Source organism: Aristolochia californica, unplaced genomic scaffold (assembly GCF_029961685.1).
Source record: "Aristolochia californica isolate CCGP_79_NKW_82.1479 unplaced genomic scaffold, dmAriCali1.0.hap1 SCAF_16, whole genome shotgun sequence".
Classification (NCBI taxonomy): Eukaryota; Viridiplantae; Streptophyta; class Magnoliopsida; order Piperales; family Aristolochiaceae; genus Aristolochia; species Aristolochia californica.
In genome coordinates, this window is record NW_027181837.1 from 2289905 (window position 1) to 2306425 (window position 16521).

General features: G+C 38.8%; 2 protein-coding genes across 3 annotated transcripts; one reads left to right on the forward strand and one right to left on the reverse strand.

The window, feature by feature from the left end:
* Positions 1-125: 125 nt before the first annotated feature.
* LOC137953070 (receptor-like cytosolic serine/threonine-protein kinase RBK1) lies at positions 126-4943 on the reverse strand. Of its 2 annotated transcripts, XM_068800272.1 has the most exons (10): positions 4890-4943; positions 4693-4762; positions 4281-4368; positions 3714-4178; positions 2888-3142; positions 2644-2798; positions 2161-2240; positions 1756-1891; positions 948-1097; positions 126-853 (listed from the first exon to the last, which is right to left on the reverse strand). In XM_068800272.1, the coding sequence occupies exons 3-10, from the start codon at positions 4294-4296 to the stop codon at positions 686-688; spliced, it is 1425 nt and encodes a 474-aa protein (XP_068656373.1). In that variant the 5' UTR covers positions 4297-4368; positions 4693-4762; positions 4890-4943; the 3' UTR covers positions 126-685. The 2 variants fall into 2 exon arrangements, with proteins under 2 accessions (XP_068656373.1, XP_068656374.1); XM_068800273.1 differs by lacking the exon at positions 126-853 and having other exon boundaries at positions 988-1097; positions 1760-1891.
* Positions 4944-8430: 3487 nt separating this feature from the next.
* Positions 8431-9549, forward strand: LOC137953722 (uncharacterized). Its single transcript, XM_068801208.1, has one exon. It carries the CDS (start codon positions 8648-8650, stop codon positions 9335-9337), a length of 690 nt encoding a protein of 229 aa, XP_068657309.1. The 5' UTR covers positions 8431-8647; the 3' UTR covers positions 9338-9549.
* Positions 9550-16521: the final 6972 nt, after the last annotated feature.

Below are 16521 nucleotides of genomic sequence, written 5' to 3' on the forward strand. Positions count from 1 at the left end.
GATTCACTAGGTCATTTTATGGAGACAGAAGGTGCAAATGCAAGCACAAATTTTTTTTCTTCAAAGTAATTCCAAAAGAATAGTTATATGAAAACAAAAAGCTGAAAAGTGAAAGCAGCCCGGCAGTTTCGGATGGACCATAAGTCCAGGTTAAGATTGTGTTCAAGAGATTGTACAAAAGATGCAGATCACTAGTAAAATCTCAAATAGTAACAGGTTTGCAATTTCCTGTTCAGTTTGGTACAAGTAATTCTTCTCTCTATCATTTTCCCTGTCCTATTTAGAGATCGTTACAATCAATACACACTAGATGTGAGCAAACTGCAAGTGGTCTGCATGTCTGTAGTGGAATATAGATGAATATATAACAGATGTCTTGCTATAGCCTGTAGCAGTGGAAGACTCTTTTATCTTCACTGTACTGCAGAGAAATGCAGCTGAGCTAGAAGACAATCAAAATCCTCTACAAATTTGCCTCTTGCAGAGGCATAAAAGCGCATATCATCAATCAGATTACTGCTACACGCAGTGTGATCAGCCAAACACATTGGTAAAGGATTGGAAGCATGGCACCAAGATGGCAGCAGTTGAATGAATCTGATTCACGATGGATACAAACTTGAAGACCGAAGGAAAAACTGGAGAAAAGCAAGACACGCTCCGCTAAGTGGATGCAGAGAAATTTCTATTCCAAAGCAAGTTGTTTATAGCGGTTGAGGTCACTGAGATAGTTGGAGCGAGAGTAGTCTTCCAAATCAAAAGTGTCAAGTAGAAGTGCCTTTACTGCAACAGGTTTTGCTTCTCTTCCTGGCAACTCTACCAAACCATCCTCACCCTTCAGCAGTCTTACAACCTGCATACCCAGCCATTTAGATGGAGAAAGAGAGAGAGAGAGAGAGAGAGAGAGAGAGAGTGCAGGAGAGAGTTTTAGAGAGAAAGAGACTTGCCTGATTCATGTGGGGTCTCATATTTGCCGCATGGCGAATACACGTTGAAGCAGTTGTCATCAGGCGCTTCATCTGGATAGGGTCATATGTGTCCTGTAGAATTGGATCCACTAATGCTTTGTCATTCTTGGTCTCTAGCAATGGTTTTGCCTAGTCAAGAGGTGAAATATCACCAAAACAAAATACAGAGTTAGTCATCAATCATGAATCAACTGAAAAATATAAACAAGAGAAGAATACACTACACAAAAATTAATTCATAAAGTAAACTCCAATTTACGTGTATGTTACACCATATGGCATACACCATATGGCCTATCTAGTATTGAACTCTGTTCCAGGAAAAGCACTAGCAAGTATGACAGAGGAGGTCCGAGATGATATGATTAGCTGGCATACACGTATGGGTTAGTTTGGTCTTGAAGTCAAGGTTTCAGGTTAATAAGCTAAGTGAGCTCTACTGAAACTTCAGCAGCATGAGAGTCAAATCATCTTGGCCTGGTCCAGTTTTAACCTTAATTTAATACTTGATTGAAGCTTAGTGTTTTTGTTTGATAACTTCTATTACTGAATATATATTATTTGTTTGCTGAACTGCTGAACTGGTAGAACTCTCCTCTGTTTAGCCAAAAAATGCTTTAACAAGAGGCAACTGCTCTAGAAAATTGGTACCCATCATCCTTTTCTGCTCCTTCATAAAAATATGAAAAAGAAAATATCTTAATTTGGCAAATCACCACCACAATCATCATACTTAAAAAGTGATTTATTAATTTCATTTTTTCTTTCACTTTCTTGGAAAACATACCCACATGACTAGGCTTTGCCGACAAGAGTCAACTGCTCGACGCCCTGTGATAAGCTCCAGAAGCAACACTCCATATGCAAAGACATCAGTTTTTTCGTCAACAATACCATGCATAAAGTATTCCGGGGCCAAATATCTGAAACAAAAGGGGACAAATCCATTAACTTTTGCTAAAAAGTTTTTTGTGAACAGTCTAATGCAGAACCTCAGGTGCATTTCATATGGATGCAATCCTGAAACAACCACGTTGATCATATTGAAAGTTTCTGTAGATGCTGTTGAAGAAGCTTTTCAAACATAATAGAATCAATGATAACTTGCAGTTCCTAAAAGCAGCTGTATGCATGAAAATAACAACGTACATGGCACGATGATTTGGTTGTACACAACATTCTTCTAACTTACCCAAATGTGCCTTCAATGGGGAAAACTATGTGGTGTGTCCAGTGCTGCGGAAGCCACTTTGCCAATCCGAAATCAGATATCTGCACAGAAAAATGGTAAGTCCCATTTCAAAAGAAAAATTAAAAGGACATGACACTTTCCCGATCCAAATCAGTTTACTAAATTGAACCTAGGACAGATTTCCTCAGTTCAGGCAAGTACATCAATGAACTGACCAATGCAGATGTTAGGCAATGTCTGATTTGCTCATTAAGCCAGACAAATATCAAATCGTAGTTTCTTAAACACTGGTGAGTCAGCCTATGCAGATGAATCATGTGCAAAGAATCTCTCCATCCCATTGGAGGATAATAGCAAGTTTTCAATATCTCTAGGGTCATACTGGTTTCCATGAAATTGTGACAAATACCAGAATGCAGACACACTAGTTCTAAGAATATATGCAAACATCCTATAGGCAAGATAATGTAGACAGTGAGCCACCTGAGGTTCATAATCTTGAGTGAGCAAAATGTTGGATGCCTTGATGTCTCTATGAATGATTCGTCTGTGGCACCCCTGGTGAAGATACGACAAGCCTTCAGCCACTCCTAGAGCGACCTTTAACCGGATCCCCCATTGAAGACTCTCCTTAGAACCTGAAAAACTGAAAGTCTTCTCAGCAATAAACTCAACCCATTCACAACCAGTAGCTTACAGGGGGGGAATGGAGAAAAAGGGGACATACCATGGAGCAAGGAAGCCAGGCTTCCATGTGGAGAGAACTGTAGGACGAGGTGGAGGCCCCTGTCCACTCCAAATCCAAGCAACCGCGCAGCATTTGGATGATTGATATGAGCAATAATCCCAAGCTCAGACAGAAAATCTCCCACTCTTTCCTCCTCGCTCTCTTTCTTAATCAATCGCTTCACTGCAACAACTTCACCATCTGGCAGGCACCCTTTGTATACCTCCGCATGCCCACCCTTCCCGATCAATTTCTCTGCAGCAGTATTTGAATTATTCCTAAATCAGTATTAGTTACTAATTGTTGTTTACAGGCGGACTTGAAGTGGGTCCCTCCGTATACGAATCCCGTTGACTGAAAATGATTGACGGCGACAGGAACTCGAGCGGGAGCAAGAAACCCGTCGATCGCGGCGAAGAAGCCGCCGTCTTTGACCGTAGTCCAAAAAGTTTGACAGAGGAACGACATTGGGGCCCACTTGGCAGCGCAAACAAAAGCACAAGGGCGGCAAAGATTGTCATGCGCCGTCGCCGCGAATGGCGGGTAAGGGCACGCCTGTTGAACAAAGATTCTCGTTACGTTCCCACACGCCAGATATTATTCCCTCCTGTGGGCACGTTTTCACGCGTGTCGGCTTCAGGTCGGATTACCGAGGCACGATCCACGATGAAGAAGGGAGTGGATTCAGTATAAACGGCTAAGATCATTTGGTTCGACGAGATTGGGCCGACTCGAGGATTCGCATTTCAGAATCTTAACTTCAAGGGTATTATTGTAAATACATGAATTAAGGGGCGGAGGAGAACGGACTACAGAGAGGTCTCACCTGGGCTGAAGTTACCGGTGGCAGCAGCGAGCTCCTCGTAATCGAAGCACCTCCATGGAGGTTTCCGAATCTCCGACAGGTCGACGCCTTCGATACTGTTTTCGACCCAACGAAGCTGAGCTAATTTCCTGTTTAAATTCCTTTTCGAAATCTCCGAGCCCATCAGTGGCGGGAAGGTTGAAAGCCGTTTCATGGATTTCTTCTTCAGGACGCTTATGAGACTCTTCCACTGTAGTCCGTGAGATCCTCGAATGAAGGATTCGCTTCTGATGGCTTTCTCCGTACAGGAACTGTTTGAACTGCTACTGTTGTCAGAATCGGCGCCAGAGACCGGCACGTCGAACACGCTTCGAGGGGAGTGATCTTCCATGGTGGAACTTGAATCAGATTTCTCTGCATCCCTTTGAACTTCAGATTTTTCTGAACCCCTTTGAGAGTCTATTTTTGGGTGTTCATCATGAGCTCCTGATTCCGGGCAAACGTGATGTGGTTCAACACTCAAAAACAACGAATAAACTAATTAACAGAGTAGAATTTCTCGATTGCTCCCACTATCCAGACGCTTACCTCGCTCAAAAGTCATTGTAATTTTGCTCGGAGAACCTCTGATACTTCGCCTCTTTGGAAAGAAACCAAAATTTTGATTTTTGCCTACCTGGGTCGTCACAAATATGTTGTCAATGATCAAAACAACATAAAAAGAGGAAATTCTAGGACAACATGAACCCAGCCTAGAATTATCCGTTTTTAACATGAAGAGGAAATCTCACTCGTTGAAAGCTGGCTTATCCGTTTATTGTAGACTAAACGGATTTTAACTCAAGATCACAAAATCACTCCGTTTTTACTACTGGGGTTGGCTGGATACCTTCAACGAGATATGAGTTAAACTCGATCTCAAAAACCTCCTTTCGATCGACTCCAGACACGGAAAGAAACCCGGAATGCAGAATTTTCAGCAAGACAAAATGAGTTTTACCTTCTTCTCGTATTCCCAACTTATTTGGGTGTTCGGCAGATTAACGGATCTCAATCCGTCCTCTCTTCCCCTGTTTTACATAGCAAAAAAAAAATGTAAAAGGCTTCCAAATTTTTTTATAAAAATAACCCGAGGAAGACGAACGAAAGGAAGAAAAAACAGAGAAGAGGATTACAGTTGCAGAGGCAGAGGCTTACTTGAAGGCTGAACGAATACCCGACAAGGCATTTCTTCCATGGCAGGTAACGGGTATTCTCAATATCTCGTCGAGGGAAGACGCGAATGTAAGTGTATTTATAACAACAATGGGAGGATAGGGCTAGCTTTCCATTTGTATTTTTATTAATTCTTACCTTCAATCTTATTACTAATTTAACCTAAAAATTATGAGTTTGGGAGTTTGTTCATGGGTTTGTGCTTTCAATTTGCTACTACTTTGCCCACATTTGTGAACACTTATTTTTCATCTAATTTTTTACCGACTTAGTCGTGTCACCTTCGAAATCTATCGAATAAGTTTAGGGTTTTAGTCGAAGGGACGGTAATTGGTGTGGAATCATCCGTTTTCTCTTAGTCATTCTTTCTTGAATCAACCTTAAGTTCTATGTTCGAGTACTCAGAGTGACTCGACCTGACCTAAATTTTTAACGACTGAGTTAATTTCCAAATATCTTAATTTTTTTAATTTTATTACCAAGATTTTTTCTATTTTTTATTTTTTAATTTCTAAAAGCATAAAATTTTATTTTTTGGAAACAATAAATAAAATTTTATTTATAATTCTCTATTTTATATTTTAAATTATTAAATAGAAAAATTAATTATTTGGGGTAACTAGAAATTTAGAATGTTTTCATTCCTCATATACTAATTTATTTTCTATTTACAGTTACAAATATCTTGACAATCAAAATGTGTTAGGATTCCTTTTGAAATTGTCTTTTTTTTTAATCTTTAATCCATTTACCAAAGTTTTTATTCAAGCTGTAAACTTAAAGCTAGTCAGATAATCTCCAATGATGTGCATAACCGATCGAGGAGCAATTTTACCTAATTATCTATTCTACCAGTCTACTCGTCTGCTTATAAAAAAGAGTTATAAAAATTAAATTTTTTATTAATATAAAATAAATATAGGTAAAAAATTCTCATCTTATTGTCAATATAAAAATAAGGGTATTTTCTATTTTTTAAAATTATTTTTAAAGCACCCATTAGCGAGTATCGCTAATCGACATTATGCCTATTAAACCTACATTAAACCCAAATAAGAAGGGTTTAAGGTGAAAATTATATTAAACCAAAAAAAAAAACAGGGTTTTGGTTAGTTATGAGTGGAGCAGGGGAAGTGGGTGAACTAAACCCGTTATTTGTAGTTAGAGAGTTAGAAGTTAAAAGGCTCGACCAACCCTTTGGACTGCGAGAGATGTGGACGCGAGCTTTACTTTGGAATTTCGATTACGTACTCCCTCGGTCCACCAATTCCACGTCAGCAGTCAAGATCCGACGTGACTCCCTCTTTGACCTTTAATCTGAAGCAAGCTCATGATCATGGAGTAGCAAGCAAGGGCAACCGAGAGATTAACACATGGAGATGTCGCCCAGAAGAAAAACAGAGATTCAGTAAGCTCATGATCATGGAGTAGCAGCAAGGGCAGCCGAGAGATTAACACATGGAGATGTCGCCCAGAAGAAAACCAGAGATTCAGTACGCCATCTGCAAGAACTACTTCTCCGGTAAGATTTCGACCAAATTCGATCCTTTAATCCCATCTATCCCGGCCGAATTACCGAGCCGAAGGGAAGAACAGATGAAAGGGAGTCTCACGAGCGTCTGACTTGAGGTGAAACTCTGAATAGTTTGTCGCTGTTGAAAGGGAAAGGGAGCAAATGGTTGATGGTTGATCTGATTAGGTGAGCGGAGAGACTTTTTGAACAGAAAAGATGTGGCCCACGTAGGCTAGGGCTGGATTTGGTACTCCTAACTCATCTCTGGGGAAAGATAACGGGAATTAGGGTTGTTGGCAAGAAACGACATTTGGTCAATTTATGCCACGGGTCCGCCAAACAAAAGGGTAGGGGCCTAGCCAATACTCCCCAAAAAAGCCAACCTGATAAGTGTAGAAAGGTACCGCTTACACCCACCGTTCTCATTCCCCGTCGTTGCACTCCAGGATTCGAACGCAGAACGTGGTGAAAGGTACGAAAACTATGTCAAACGCCTAGCCAATACTCCAACTGACCTATCAAAATCTTCACACATTTCATTTGTATTATTTTATTTGTAATTATCGTTTTAATCTAATGTTTGTTCTTATAAAAAAGGAGGAGCATATTGGAGTGAGATATCAGGATCTCTCTAAGTGCCCTAATTTTGATGATAACAAACCTTGAAGATTAATCATAGCATACAAGTGTAATTTTATTAAAAAAAAAAGAAGGGCAGTTTATAATTTGAGTAAAAATTTCAACTACAAACATAAGAGTCAACTACTTCGATAGGAAAATGAAATTTGTAGGTCTCCAAGTAATTTAAGTGACACGCCATTGTGTTTAGTAGCGGATACACGATTTATTGAATATTTTTGAATTTTTTGGACCTAGGTTTGTGAATTTTTAAAGCTCCCAAGCCTTCTCACATCAAATTTCATTTTTATAATAATTTTAAAATCATATCTATAATAGAAATTACAATTCGAATACTTGATCAATCACAAAAACAAGTTTTAAAAGTTATTGTTGTAGATGTCATTTGACTTTAATTTACTGAATTCAACTCCAAGGTGCAAACACTTTAGTGTTGGATGTACAATCTCAAGTAGGGTTTTGAATTACTATAAAAATATCAGTGTATTCTTGATTGCTCGTGTTGATTGCTTTGATTTGAGATGAAATTTAAATTTACCTGTTAAAAATTTGGTAAACCTATTCACCCCCTCCCGAAACTTTCGGTTTATCCTTGTAGGATCTATATTGCACCCTTGTATCGAGTTACATTTTACAACCTCTTTACAAATATATATAAATAGTAAGTATTAAATACTATAGATTACTATTAAACAATTATAAATAAAAATGTCAAGAAATTTAAATTAAATTAATCTTCTCACACTAAACTAATGTTATTTTTTATAGTAAATATTAAAGGATTGATTACTAACATTAACATAATTTTAAATTAATCATTTTTTTATAAATAAATCATTTAAAATAAATATTATGCTTAAGTTACTTACTAGAATTAGCATCTATATTAAGTATTTAATGATATGGATTATTAATAAATATTTGATTAATTTTTATAATTTCTTTTGAATTTTAAAATTTTTGTGCCCCTTATAATCCCTAACCTTTGGTAGGCCAATATAGATGTCAAATGCTTAGCCAATTGATATCAGAGTGGGAACCCACATCGTGAGTTCGAATCCCGGTGTAAGCAAACTTAGCGGAGGGGGTAACCTAGAGGCTGGATTAAAATTACTGGTAGGGTCACAAAAAAGTAGGTCGGGCTAGTGTGGGTCATCGCTATATAGCAGAGTTCCTGAATACTCTCGAAAAAGGCAACCTATTAGGGAGTGTAAAGCCAAATACCTAACCCAACAAGGGTGGACAGAACTACCTAACTCTAACACCCACCGTTCCTGTTCCCTACCATTTTTGCCGGGATTCAAACATGTCTGTTAGGTGCGAAAAACACAACACTTAACCCATATCACAAACTCTAACAATAGAATCCAATACGTCTCCCCACATATCCCATATGAATCAGTTATTTGGATAGCCGATACATATCGGTTTTCCGACACGCCCACCTGTTAACGAATACGTGCTTGATTGGAGGCTTGAACATTGAAGGGTAAGACCGAAAGGGGGAGAAGACCCAGGTATCTTCCGTCTTCACGTCTCTTAGCAGTAAGCCTTCCTAATACCTAGGACTCGAGGGGAAGGAGATCAAATGGTAGAGTTGGGAGGAGGAGGATTAGTAGCTAGAATGCAAAAGAGCTGGAAGGAGATGGCTCCCGACACCCTGATCCAAGGTGCCATCCTCTTGCTAACACTCGCCATGTTTTACTTCCTCCAGACGGTCCCCCAGAAGGCCATGGCCGTTTTCCGCCGGCGAAACCGCTCCTCCATACAAGCCAAGCGCCATTTCGTCGCGGGCGCCCAGCAGCTGGCCCGTGCACGCGCTGCCCGGGATCGCCACTCCATAGCCTCGTTTGCAAAAGCCGCCTCCCTCGAGGCCGACAAGGCCCTCGCCCTCGATCCCAGAGATGCCGCTGCTCACATCCTCAAGGCACTCTCCCTAGATCTTCAGAATCATAAAACTGCAGCTCTTCGCTCCCTCGATGCTGCGCTTTCAACTCCGGCCGTCAAATCCCTCTCCAGTCGAGAACGGGGGGATGCACTCTTCAAGCGAGCCCAGATACAGATCGACATCAACCGGCGGCGGAGACTGGATTCTGCTGTGACTGACCTCGTTGAGGCGGTCAAGCTCAGTCCGGAGAACGCCAAGGCGTTCTGCTTGCTGGGCAATTGTTATGAGCTGAAGGAGATGAGAGGGGAGGCAAAAAATGCATACGAGGCAGCAGTTAGAATTGATGCCTCTTCAGACGAGGCAACAGAGGCGTTAAAACGGCTAAGTTGAATTTTAAGAGTTTTTGGTTAAAGAATTTGTTCCTGATTTGCACTGGTGGAGCTCCATATAATCTGGAACTAGTGAGTTTTTCTTCGCGTCTTTCCATAAGATTTCACGATACTTGGCGGAATGCACTCTTCTGTATCTATATATATACTTTAATGTGATCGAAACTGATTCTTTTACAGTTCTCTACTCTAGACGTAGTGGTAAAGTTTGATTTTTAACTTAATTACTTTTTTGTTTCATTCTGGTAATAGGATCATGATCTCTTGTGGAGGTTTAGAGAGAGATAAACTAGAAAAACTTCGAAATTGAACAGGTCCAGTTTTTGTTTTTGGGTGGCTATTTACAATGTTCTGCTCTACCCAGCATCCAAATCGTTCATTAATTTGGTGTATTCCCACATCTCCCTATTAACTGATGTTCTTTGAAGAATTAATCTTTTTCGTGACAAAGGATTGTTGACAGTTGTCTTGGTCGCTTTCTTTCCATTTGGAACTGATTTAGCTATTACTTTCCACAGCCAATCTAGATTACTCAGAACACCCAAGTCAAGAGAAAGTCGCTTTGTCTGAATGTTTTGTAGTGTGAGGTAACAACCCCAAATTTCTCTGGAAAATAACTTGCACTTTAGTCCTGCGTCTAACAGAAAAAGTAGCATTAGTATGAGGAAATAATCACCTACCAATCACCACACTTCCTCCTTTCAGATAATTTTAAAAATTTGTTTCCAAGCCATCCTTGGTTCACATTTTTTTTTTGTTTTTTGTTTTTTTTTTGTTTTTATGAAATGTGATTTTATTAAGAGAGCAAAAAAAGAGGAGCTAACTCCTAACAACACGAGAATGCAAGGAGGCTCCTTGCTTGGCTAAAGCATCAACTACAAAATTTGTTGATCTCAGAATGAGAGACCAAAAACAACAAAAAAGATTGACAATATCCAAAATTTCAAAAAAGGCATCCCAATGGCGCCACGGAGGTGAAGAGGCATTCTCGCACCAGCCGATCACCACCATAGAGTCTCCCTCGATTAGGATTGGCCCGGAGCAATGATCACGAAAAACACAAAGTCCATTAAGAAGACTTTGAAGCTCGGTTGTCATGGAGTTCGCAATACCGAGAGGGCCGGAGAAGGAGATGATCTGGCTCCCAAGAGAATCACGAATCATGTCACCGAAACCCACTAAGCCAGGGTTATGAAGAGAAAATCCGTTAAAATTCAACTTAAGGACACCAACAGGTGGCGGGGTCCACTCACAGATGATAGGGGACTTCGAAGAAGTGTGGAGCTGGGCAAGGCACTTCCAATTATTTTTGATGGATGATCCCGAGTCTTTTGTCTACCTACTTAGTGTTGGTTGGTAAATGTTTTCTTTGATTTAAAAGTATTTCTATTCAATTTGGAATTTAGTTCTGCATGCTACATTTTTTGTGTCCTCAAATCTGTTTTACAAATTGATGAAGTGATCCAAAGAAAAAGTAAATGTCTCAAAAGATTTATGCCAATGAGGAGCATCTGATTTTTAAGCTAATAGATGGATTCAGTATTATATGAGTAATACAGGATTATATCATCCAGGAGTATGAAAACCTCAGAATGCTGGTTTAAATTTTGGATGGCAATATTGTTCTTTTTTATTATTCACTGTCCGTGTGTTGACCGTTTGGCTAAATAGTCATGACATTTTTAATAAAAGGTCTTGAGTTCAATATCACAAGAAACCCAGTGGCAGTGGGCCCTTTCATTGTTTGTTCACCGTATAAGATATCTTCTTGTTTTTGGAATTTTTTGTACAAAGCCTTTACATGAATAGCGCCCAAAGACACAATGAAATGGTTTTGTTTAGTCTTGGGGAGCTTTCAATGGCTTTGCTTTACCAAAACAAGTACAAGGGTATTTTGGTCATTTGCCTCATCTTTATTTATATGTATTGATGGAATCTTGTTTTGTATGTCCAACTATGTCTATGGACCAAGTTTCATGTAAAGAGGACACGTAGAATAGAAAATATAGAGAGATTAAGGTTTACACTTAAGTACCCCTCTTATTAATAGAGGTTGGGGATGTGCAGGTCCCCCAACGTAGTTCAGTTTCACTTTCTCTTTATCCAACCCTCTTTCTTCTTAACTTTTTCATAGTATCAGAGTAGTAGGTTGCATCTGGGAAGACTTTTTGTCAACTTTTTCATCCTTTTGAAGCAGATATCTACATAAAGGAAGGATCTTTATCCAATTTTTTGGCTACGGGTTAGTAAAAATCCAATTTTTTGGCCTTTTCTCCAGTTTCAGTCCAATGGTAATAACATCTTGAGTGAGGAACTGGTCCAATCTACTACGAGGATTGAAGCGACTGGTGCATTTGGATGGGTGGAAATTCACCCATATATGTGCTGCCCGATCTCGAGAGAAGATAAACTTCTTGTTTAGCGGGAATAAAAGATGAAGTTGGTTCTAGTTCTACTGTTCTAAGAACAGATTATAATGTTCTAAACTGCCCAAAAGAGGTATTTTATGTTGATCTAGAGATGTTCACCAATTTCCAGACCTGTCGGTGCTGACATCATTTTTGGCATATGCTGATGTCAGCCCTAGTGCTGCTCTCAGTGCACTGTATCATCTGGAATTTGATCCATGTGTTGGATTTTTGGATCTCTTGACTTGTGCACATCATCTATCTGCCCTAACCGTAATTTTATGTGGTGGGGCCCACTTAAGCTGATTGATTTGGAACTTTTTGGAAGTTTTATTTGATTTTTTTGGTATTCTTATATATCTGATATGCCTGATTCTGGTAAAGTTTATTATCATCTCTGAAAAGTTGAATGGTGATAATTACCTTACTTGGTCCAGATCTGTTATAATGTACTTAAAGAGCAGAAAACACTGAAATTTATTAGGGATGACCCTCTGTCCCTCAAGATGATGATTACAGACAGTCAAGTGATGACTTGGATTGTCAACAGTATGGAATCTACTATTAGGTGCCAAGTTATGAATTTTGAAGCTGCCAGAGCCCTATGGCTGTCTTTTGAAGCTCTTTATGGACAAGAGAGCAATCTTTCCAGGGTTTATGAACTATATACAAATCTCTTTGGCTTGAAAGGGGTAATAGAACTGTGATAGAATATTATAGTTCTTTTCGGAGTATTTGGCAGAAGATCAATGTCTTTCATCCATTTACTACGGATGAACAGAAATTTTGAAAATAGCAGAGTCAACTCCTTGTGGCTAAATTTCTAGATGGTTTGGGTGCTGAATTTGACAATTTAAAGGCACAAATTCTAGCCTCTGATGAAGTACTTATCCTCTCTACTACCTTTAATAGGGTACTTACTGGAAAATATACCAAAGTGGGTGAAGCTACTGCCCTTAATATATAATCTACAACATTTGATTCCACTGAGACGTCCAAAGGATGCATAGGAACTGGCAGAAGCGGAGGTAGAGATAACTCAGGCAGAGGATGAGGCCAAGGAAAGGGTAAACTTGAGCGCAAGTGCGTTCACTGTGGACGCACAAATCATTACTTGGATAGATGTTGAATAAATTTTGGGAAGCTTGCGTCGGCAAACACTATTACACACGAGAGTACAACCCCAAGGTTTGAAACTACAACATCAGTCCCTCTAGGTGCTCCAGATGAATTACAAAAATTAATCCAACAATAACAACAAATCTCACAACAGTGGTAATAGATCTCACAATGTATGGCACAACTATCTATTCCTTTTATATCCTTGGCACATACGACTTCTCCCACAGGTATGTTTGCATTCTTAGTATCTCATTTCCCATCTTGGGTCCTTGATTCCGGTGCCACAAAACACATGTCAGATATGTCCTCACTATTTTCAAACTTATAAAGAGTTTGGTCTCTTTAAGCATGTTACCCTTGCTGATGGGTTAGTTTCACCAGTATAGGCAATGAGAAATGTTACTCCTGCTCCTTTTCTTTCCCCTCAATCTACACTGTTAGTTCCAAAATTTCCTTTAAATTTGTTGTCCATCAGTCAGGTGGCTAAGCCCATGAATTGCTCTCTAAACTTTTGTCCTAGTCATTGTGTCTTTCAGAATCTTGTGACGAGGAAGATGATTGGTTCCACTCGTGAGAGAGGGGCACTGTAGAATCTGGACAACCACAACCCAGATAGTACTTTGCATGCACTATGCACAGTTGATTCACCTTTTTAGTGACATCTCAGACTCAATCATCTATCTCCTGTAAAATTGATTCAAGTAGCTCCAAACTTTCCTTCTAGTATTACTTTTCAGTGCGAGTAATGTCAATTGGACAAGCATCACCAAAGCTCTTTTCTTGTTTCATCTCATAAGACAAGTAAACTATTTGAGCTTGTCCACTCAGATGTCTTGGGTCTTTGTCTGTGACTAGTCAGTTTAGTCATAGGTATTTTATTTCGTTTATTGATGATTTTAGCATATGTACTTGGATTTATTTCATGCGAGAAAAATCTGAAGCCTTGGATGTATTTCAACTATTTTATAATGAAATAAATAATCAGTTTGCAACCTCCTATTTGTATCTTGCGTACAAACAATGGTTTTGAATTTATGAATCATAAATTTGACTATTTTTGTCAATCACAAGGACTTATTCATCAGACTTCTTGTATGTTCAATCCACATCAAAATGGAGTTTCTGAATGCAATAATCGTCACTTACTTGAGGTAGCTCGCACTATGTTAATTCATATGAATGTACCTAAGCCATACTAGGGTGATGCAGTTCTTACTACATCTTTTTTGATAAAGAGAATGCTGTCTTCTGCTCTTGATGGCAAGATTCCTATTCAGATTGTTTTACCCACTGCACCTCTTTTTCTTTTATCACCTGGTGTGTTTGGGTGTGTATGTTTTGCACGTATCTTTGATCCCTCCAAGGATAAATTGTCTCATTGTTCTGTTAAATGTATATTTCTGGGATATTCTCGGACACAAAAAGGATACAAATGTTACTGTCCGTCTATGAGGAAAACATTTGTATCTGCAGATATTACTTTCTTCGAGGATGTTTCATTTTTTGAATCTTCCAGGTTTGAGTCAGTTCCTCCTGTACCTAGTCCTGTTATTCTTATTCCAATCGATAAATTTGTTCCGACTTCACATGATGATCCTACTAAGAAACTACTGCAAGTATATCAACGCTGACAACAACCATCTCATCCTGCTCTAGACCGCCCACTCCCACCAAATCATGATTCTTCGTCTTCTCTTGATCCTGAGGTAAGTGATCTTCACCTTCCTATCGCTCTTCTGAAAGGTGTTCGCAAAGGTACTCGCCACTCTCTATTCACTTAGTCTCTTTTGATTCCTTGTCTGATTATTATCGTAAGTTTGTTTTATCCATCTCCACTTGCACTATTCCCTCTTCAGTGCAAAAGTGGAATATAGAGTAATGGCCCATAACGTCAGTGAACTAATGTGGGTAAAATCTGTTATCCAGGAATTAAGCTTCTATCAAAAGGATCCTAAGACTAGGTATTGTGATAACGAGGCAACAATCTTCATTGCAAACTATCCGGTCTTTCATAAAAGGATGAAGCATATAGAGGTAGATTGTCATTTTATCTGGGATGTGGTAATGAGGAAAGAGGTAAACACTCCATCTGTTCGGTTTGGTGATCAACTCAATGATATCTTAACTAAAGCATTGGGAAAGCATGGATTGTTGAACTTTTGTGGCAAGCTGGGACTATTTGATATATACTCTCCATCTTGAGGGGGAGTGTTGAAAAACAAGTACAAAGGTATTTTGGTCATTTTACCTTATCTTTATTTATGTCTTGATGTAATCTTGTTTTGTATGTTCAACTACATCTATGAACCAAGTTTCATGTAAAGAGGATACATAGAATTGGAGATATAGAGAGATTAGGGTTTACACTTTAAGTAAGGGCATTTTTGTAATTGTACCCTACTTTTATTATAAATAGAGGTTGGGTGACATGCAGGCCCCTCGATGCAGATCAGTTTCATTTTCTCTCATTCTCTCTTCTTAACTTTTTCAGTCTTTGTGATTGCTTAGTCAATTGATTATCTGCTTCCACTAGGCTGCAGATTTCAGCAACAACCTTGTGGATGAGGGGGTGGGTTTGGGGTTCCTTGAAATAAAATTTGCTAATCTTTTACCTCTTGGTTATTCCCTTTTACCTGTGTGCCATTGCATGAGTCTTAAGGTATCTCCTTAGCTCTCTTAGCATTCCACATGCATGTAGTTCTTCTATTATTCAACCAATCTTATTGCCATTTCCAGAAAGCCAAATTCCTTTTGGATTTCAAATATCGTTCTTTCTAATTTTTTTTGAAATACAAAGAGTAGTTTCTTTTCTGTCTTTGAGGATTTTAAAATTCATGCACACATATTTTGAAAATTGTTATCAGAAAGATGCTGCATTAGACAAGTAAGAAACCTGTAGATGTTTTTTAACTTTTTTAAAACCAATATCTCATAATATGTTTCTTAGATTTTGAGCTTCATGAAGATTTTTGAGTTTTTTTTGTGTTATATACCTTTTCCTCTTTTCCTTTTTCCTGATTGTGATTAGCTTGATCCCTATTCTCGCTGTTTAAAAAACAATGTCACTTTTTTTCTCTTTTTTCTTTGGTTGGGGAATATGCTATTTTCAAAACAGTCTTTCAAAAAATGTGAGACATTTTGACACACACACACACACAGAATGATATTCTCATCCTTGTAGCTGTAGAGAGTGGATCAGGCTTGTTTCCAGGCCAATGCACAAAAAATATATCCAGACATGATGTAACTGTATTCCACACCATCCGTGTTTTACTCTCTTTTGTATTTCCAAAACACCTATGCTAGTTTTTATGACAATGGCGAGACCGGAGCAAAATGGAAAACAAGAATATAGGAGAGAAGACTGTCATCTTGCATGATGTTATCTTTATATTATGCTGACTAATGTAAAATAGTTGGAAGACCTTCTAATTTTTGAATGACTACACTCTTCCCCATGCATAGTTTTTTTGTTCAATTGCTACAATGGGTTTGGTCTTTAAGTTCAAGCTTCACGAGGGTCTAGAGTCCAGATTGTAGTGGTCAACCTCCAAAAAATTATTCTGACCCCCCTTAAATGTCAAAATCACAATAATTTCCTAAAAAATCATATATTTCTGTTATTGCCCTGAATTTAAAAAAACTATTGCAGTAC